At 34.2% G+C, this 7,535-nt stretch overlaps 1 protein-coding gene across 1 annotated transcript in view; it reads right to left on the reverse strand.

The window, feature by feature from the left end:
* LOC143074561 (uncharacterized) overlaps nucleotides 1-7,325 on the reverse strand; it is a 28,915-nt gene extending 21,590 nt beyond the window's left edge. The window contains exons 1-3 of the mRNA XM_076249958.1: nucleotides 7,153-7,325; nucleotides 6,973-7,052; nucleotides 3,350-3,514 (exon numbers count right to left, since the gene is read on the reverse strand). Coding sequence (XP_076106073.1) covers nucleotides 3,350-3,514; nucleotides 6,973-7,052; nucleotides 7,153-7,259 — 352 coding nt within the window. The 5' untranslated portion in view covers nucleotides 7,260-7,325. The remainder of the gene's footprint in view (nucleotides 1-3,349; nucleotides 3,515-6,972; nucleotides 7,053-7,152) is intronic.
* Nucleotides 7,326-7,535: the final 210 nt, after the last annotated feature.

A 7,535-nucleotide genomic window follows, 5' to 3' on the forward strand; every position in this document is an offset into this window, starting at 1 on the left:
AACGATATACCATACGATTGATGAAACGCTAAACGATATTACATACCATACGATAAACGAAACGCTAAACGCTAAACGATACCATAAACCATACGACAAATAAAACGATTAACGATACCATGCAGCATACGTTATACAAAACCCTCAACGGTGACATTTACCATACGATGAACGAACGATGAACGAACGCTGACCGAACGTTGTACGGACGCTATACGAACGATGTACGGACGATGACCGAACTCTATACGAACGATTACCGAACGCTGTACGTACGATTCCCGAACGAAAAAAGTGTTAACTTTTACGTTACAGGGACTGTAAGTGTTATACATAACGTAATAGGTGTTTGAACTTATCGGTATTGGTGTTTACACAAAATGTAATAGGCATTTGCACATGACGTAATATGTGTTTGCACATAACGTAAACGATGTTTACACATACTGTTAAAAGTGTTTGCACATAATGTATTACGTGTTTGAACAAGATGTAAAAGGCATGTGTACATGACGTAATGAATGCTTACAGAGAGTATCAATCGTTCGAAAAACGTATATGAACTATAGCATGGTGTATTATGTTTTTCACGGGAGATATATATGTATAAAAACAACATAAAGCAGTTAGACTATAATAACATACGGTCTTTATAGAACAAAGATGTATCAAAACAAAAGGTTTAGAACATTCAGCATAAAAATCACAGTCGAGAAGGACGCAATTTTTAACTGACGTACGTAAAGGAAGAATAGACAGAACATAGAGAAAATATGAAAGAATGTAAAGGTGGTTGATAATAAAGATTGGAGGTATTCACATAATGCAATGTAGTTACAGTGTAATGTAATGCCAATTGCAAACAACAAAGTTAAGAAACGACGTATCATACAATAGTTTGACAAAACAAATAATAAATTTGACATAACACAGAGATGCAGTGTCGGGACATAAAGGCACCTGCACATAACATGACGAAGAAATGACAGGACGTAAAGGCAAAGCGACAACACAAAAATATTTACACTATAAGACAGTTCCGGAGTTCCGAACACTTTGGTGGATAAATGTCTCACTGGTAATCATACCCCATCTCCTTATTTTGTCATGATCGTTAATGCATTTTCCTGCTTTAATATATTCATATGACGAGAAATGCGGGAACAAGACGTCATGAAGGTGTATTTTTTATTAATTTGAAGTAGGTATACACATGTATAGGTTGAGCAAGCAGTAATGTGAATATTTGTGTTTGTGTAGCATCTTGTTTTTGGCCCCTATTAGTTTAAACGATGTAGATATCTGTGAAAAAACACAGAGACAATATATAGGATTTAAACCACTAAAGCTTCAAGTGCCGGACATAAATTGTTGCGTAAAAAAACAATATACAATACATTTTTTGGGGGAAATATATAATGCATTTGATTAATAGATTACCTTAGCTGTCTTTGGCAAAACGTTTAGGAATTTGTGGTCCTCAATGCTCTTCAACTTCGTACTTTATTTGGCCTTTTAAACATTTTTTGATTCGAGCGTCACTGATGAGTCCTTTGTAGACGAAACGCGCGTCTGGCGTAAAGAAGAAATTTTTATCCTGGTATCCTTTTTTTATTTGTACTCTATACGAAACATGAGAAAAGCTGTGCACACGTAAATGTGTACTGTGAGCTTTTGCTTTCGGTTCGAAACAGGAGTCATAAAGCCCGCATTACATCTGTTTCTTAGCCTCGTACAAATACAGCCGATATTTAAAGACTTTAAACAGTTATTGTCTATATCCCTGATATGGGGTCCAAACAAAAATAGTCGCCTTATCATTAAACCTTCAAAGATGAACATATTAGTACCTTCAAATTGTAAATTTGCAGAACAACGAGATAATTGGAAAATGTGCATACATTTTTTTTAACTAAGTGAAAGCGATGATTTAGATAAAGGCCCTTTGCTTTTCTTTGATATACTTTCGTGGACTTTAATCTAAACGTTACTTCATCTTACAATGCCAGTCACAATTTTTGATATTAATCCTCGTCGACCCATATTTCAAAATATATCTAGTAATTTGATTTTTTCTCATCCTAAATATGCATGAGATATTTGCCAACTGATGTCAAGCAAACAACTACGATAAATCAATCTCAACAAAAACCACGTAAAAGAATTCCACTGTATATGTACATTTAAAAAAGAGAAACAAAATATTCAAAAGAAATGACCAATTCCTAAATCGTTGGTATTCGTCCGAACGGCATTAAAACAACTTGCAAAAGTAAGGCGTCCATTTGGCTGAGCAACATGAATAAATTCGCAGCTACGTTTGGTCAGATTGGAGACTTAAAATTTAATATCACGGATAGGAAGAGAGAGTGTCAGACTCTCCGTATGTTAAACATTGTTAAACAAACATTGCGACGATTGTGAGGCGACAGTAGGTAATATTTTAACTTATGATACATGTCTGTTCTTATCTATTAAGATCTGATTTTATAGTGGCATTACACATATTTCGCCCTTCATCCTAGTCGAACCCCTATTGTAGGGCCTACTTATAATATTGACGTCTTTTTTTGTCCAATCATTGACATAGCTGAAACATTTAAACAACCTAATGTTTCTCAATCAATACTTGTACTCAAATTTATCTTACCTCCTATACATTTCTAGGAATATGATTGGTTAAAAGCGTCCTCGTGTATATTTGATATTAGGTTAGTAGGGAGGCGGGGCTTATTTCGAACACGGTTATTAGTGGTGTTACGTCCCTTTATTTTCCATATTAGGTAAAAGGGAGGCGGGGCTTATTTCATACACGGTTAGTAGTGGTGTTACTTCCCTTTTTAAAACAAATCGGCACTGAGAAAAAAATTACAAGATTTAGACGGAAATAAATTCATAAAACGCATTTAAACCTAACAAGTTGTTATCGTTGGCTTCTGTTTTTGTATGAAAAAAATTTGTAGCTAATTTCTAAATGCTAACAGTATCGACGATTTGCTCATTTTGATAGTTTACTAGTCTAAATTTCACATGTTAAGATAATCGGTAAGATAAATTCGTTACATAGTGTGCAAGTGACGTAATACGGTATAGATGGGGTCAGCAAATTCCATATGGGGATTCGAGCTTCGCTCTCAACCCATATGTAATTTACTGACTCCATACATACTGTATTAGGTCACTAGCCCACTAAGTAACTAATAATATTATGCCAATAACGAGTGAAAACGTTAATTTGAATCTGAATTTGCTAACTTCGCTTTTAAACTTTGTTGTTTTATATTCTTAACATATAATTGAAGTAAGAGACTACATTCCTCAAAATTAAATGTATCAGTTACAATATTACCTCTATCACATTTGTTTCCTGTTAATCCCTCTGGACAGACACATCCAAATATATTGTTGCATAACTGAACTGAACTGCAATTGCATGTAGAGTTGCACATTTTACCATACTGACCAGGTATACAGGGAATAGCACAGGACTTCCCGTAAGTTCCTGCTGGACATGCTATAGAAATAATAAAATCATCCGACTATATGTTTTTCATGGGCACTCTCTTTCGTTTGTTCTTTGTTTGTTATTTTTTGTATACTGCAATTATGATATATAGCCAAAATTTTGATGAGTCTCTAATTTATAAATTCCTCCCCTACCCAAACATGTAGAAAGGAAATGTAGAAAGATGGGTTAATTTAATATGATTTACTCAAAACATACAAACAGACAACAATGAAATTGTACTCAATTTGAAAAAAAAATGTAAAAGCGTTATAATGCTTATTTATTTTCAACCTGTTTATAAAAACGTATTTGATTTTAACAACAAAAATATCTCTATTTCTGAAAAATTGTTATACCACGGTTTTCGATATTACAAACTAGTCAACACATTTAAAAAAAAGTAGGCAATGAAATATAAATCAATATGCAGACATCTTATACTTTCCGGTATTTCACACCCATTCTTTTATGGTGATATTCTATATATACAAAAATCTTTAAACAGACTTACTGAGAAGGGATATAGTTACGATACTGTGTGTCCGGTCATCAAAGATGGAATATTTTGGTATTAATATTGATTCACACATAGGGTCTTTGTATAAGAAAAAAAAGCGGAAGCATACCACGCTGTGTTGAAGACACATCGGTAGCCGTTGGATGTTTTTTGTTCGTTGGTCGAGTTCTTGTCTCTTTGGCAAATTGCCAATTTTCAAATTTTAAATTTTACATTTATTCCAGGACCAGTTGTTGGCATGATACGGGTTATGGTCTTCTTATATATTTCATATTGCTGTTTGTTTGTTCATTCCCCCTTGGCTCGAGGTATTTGGGAGTATCGAGATCTCACAAAACATGTTTATCCCAGCCACATTGTTGTGTCTGTACCAAGCTAGGAGCATCTGGCCTTTGACAGATTTGTATTTGTTTTGAGTTTTAGTAAAATTTTATGTTTTGGAGTAAAGTTTGACGGCGTGTTTCCCTGAACTAATAGAACATATTTTTGTTTAGGGGTCATCTTAAGCACACCTCTTGGTGCGGAACTTCAAGATGTGTTGAAGATGCATTAGTGGTCTTGGGGTGTTTCCTGCTCTTTTGTCAGCTTGATTTCGCTTTGAATCAATCCCCATTTCCATTCTTAATTATATAAACTCATCATACATGTATACTAGTATACCAAATTAACTTTGTTCACAGCAGACCTCAAATTAATAAAAAAAAATAAAAAATAGAAAAGGTAAAATAAAAAAACAAAGGAACCAAATTTCCGAAAGTATTGGCAACATTCACAGCTATTCCTAAAATAAATTCTCATTACATATACTCAAGTTTTTGTAACACATTCAATGTGAAATTGTACCACGCCCTATCAATTATAGTTAAACAAAATTGGTGTTTAGTTATATATACACCATCATGTAACTTTCAATAATAGTTATCAAAGGTACCAGGATTATAATTTAGTACGCCAGATGCGTGTTTCGTCTACATAAGACTCATCAGTGACACTCATATCAATATATTTATAAAGCCAAACAAGTACAAAGTTTGAAGAGCATTGCGGATCCAAAGTTCCAAAAAGTTGTGCCAAATACAGCTAAGGTAATCTACATTTTTTTGTATGCCTGGGATAGGAAAATCCTTAGTTTTCCGGAAAATTCAAAGTTTTGTGTGTTTGTAAGAGTGTATGTTACATTCTAATGTTGTGTCGTTGTGTCTCCTCTTATATTTAATGCGTTTCCCTCAGTTTTAGCCTTTATTTGTAAACAGGAAACAATAACAGTTACTTTCCTAGTTTCTTAAGCAAAAGAAAAGAACGAGAGGACCTAAGGAGCCTGTGTTGCTTACCTGATATTTTCATTCACAATTGAGGCATAAAATAATGCAACCGTTATACTTTGCTTTTGTTTCAGAGATGTAAGAAAAAAACTGGATTTTCCCCTTATGTTCTATTCTTAGCCATGTCTGCCATGTTGGTTGGCGGAGAGGGTCATCGGACACATTTCTTTAACTAGATTCTATAATTCTTATTGTGGCCAAGTTTTGTTGAATTTGTCTCAGTTGTTTCAGTTGTCTTCATCTTTTATATAAGCTTTGGATTTCAAATATTTTGACCACGAGCATCACTGAAGAGACATGTATTGTCGAAATGCGCATCTGGTGCAAGAAAATTGGTACCGTTAATGTTATTACTACCACTGGGTCGATGCCTCTGCTGGTGGACTATTAGTCCCCGAGGGTATCACCAGCCCAGTAGCCAGTACTTCGGTACTGGCATGAAAATACGGATTTTTTGTGTTATTAAAATTTGCTGTTACAAAATATTAGAAATTATTTTAAATTAAGGAATGTATCTCCCTCATGCATAGCTCTGATTCCTTTCACGGATTTGGCTATACTTTTTGGACCTTTTGAATTATAGCTCTTCATCTTTTATATAAGCTTTGGATTTCAAATATTTTGACCACGAGCATCACTGAAGAGACATGTATTGTCGAAATGCGCATCTGGTGCAAGAAAATTGGTACCGTTAATGTTATTGTAAACGATTACAAAAATGTATGAATAATTAAATATTATTGACTATAGAGAGCAATAACTCCTTATGGGGTAAATTGACCATGGCGGCAATCTTGGTTGGTTTTCCAGGTAATCAGACACATTTTTAAAATATATACCCCAATGATGAGTGTGGCCAAGTATGATTAAATTTGGCCACGTAGTTTCAGAGAAGATTTTTCTAAAAGTAAACGACGATGGACGACGACGACAACGGAAGACTGAAGCAACATGTCGAGAATAAAATTGAGAATGGAAATAGAGAATGTGTTAAAGAGACAACAACCCGACCATAGACATGCAACAGCAGAAGGTCACCAATAGGTCTTCAACGCAGCGAGAAACTCCCGCACCCGGAGGCGTCCTTTAGCTGGCCCATAAACAAATATATATACTAGTTCAGTGATAATCATGATTATCATAATGGACGTCATACTTAACTCCCAATTATACACAAGAAAATAAAATCAAAAAGACTTTCAAAGGCCAAAGGCTCCTGACTTGGGACAGGCGCAAAAATGCGTCGGGGTTGAACATATTTTTTAGATCTCAACACTACCCCTATAACTCTAGCCACTTGGCCCTAGGGGTGGGGTGCTTATTTGTTGAAAAGTTTTCCTGTAATCAATTAAATTCAATTGATTGTTTTTACTGTGCAATACTATTTACGGCACCTAGTTTATTTCAAAAATCTAAATTATAGAATTTAGATGTTCTGTTGTGTCTTGGATTATATTCGGCAAAATATTTAAAAGCAGAACGGTATTTTTGCATCATACCTAGAAGAGATGCTAAAACAATACTCCCGATCTACCTACATTTGGTAGATGCTTACATTCTTATATTTTCATTAATTCTTTTAACTAGTATTAATTATCATGCATCGCAGTTAATCTTGTACTTACGTTCACATATGCCGTTCTTTGCTATATAGTTCGGACAACACTCCACTATCAATACATCTTTTGAAAAGTTACGAACCACGCTATAAATAGAAATACACCAAAACGTTACCCGTAAAAATATGAAATCACAAAATAATATACGTGTGCTTTAGTTGTGATGGTTGTTTTAAAATTTCTTACTTTTCAACAGGTTGCAAATTTCTAGGGCAAACATTCTTCGAAGTCAAATTCAGAGTTCTGGAAATCTGCAACAACTGGTATGCTGTTACTATGATTAAAATATACATTTTGAGAATAAAATTAACTTTAACGTCAATTACACATTTATGTGATACATATATTTATATTATGTTATGAATTATCATTCAAATACTTCCCTTTTGCTATTTGGAGCATATCCTGTGAAGAATCAACGGCCATGGCCTGCACAGAAAATTCACAAATACACGATTCATTAGGCTTTGTCTTTTTGTCTTTAACAAACCAATATATCGGGTATTCATTTCTACAAAACCCATGACGTTCTTAATATGCAATTGGTTAGTTTTTTTTTATATAGAGAC

The sequence above is a fragment of the Mytilus galloprovincialis genome, chromosome 5, assembly GCF_965363235.1.
Source record: "Mytilus galloprovincialis chromosome 5, xbMytGall1.hap1.1, whole genome shotgun sequence".
Taxonomy (NCBI): domain Eukaryota; kingdom Metazoa; phylum Mollusca; class Bivalvia; order Mytilida; family Mytilidae; genus Mytilus; species Mytilus galloprovincialis.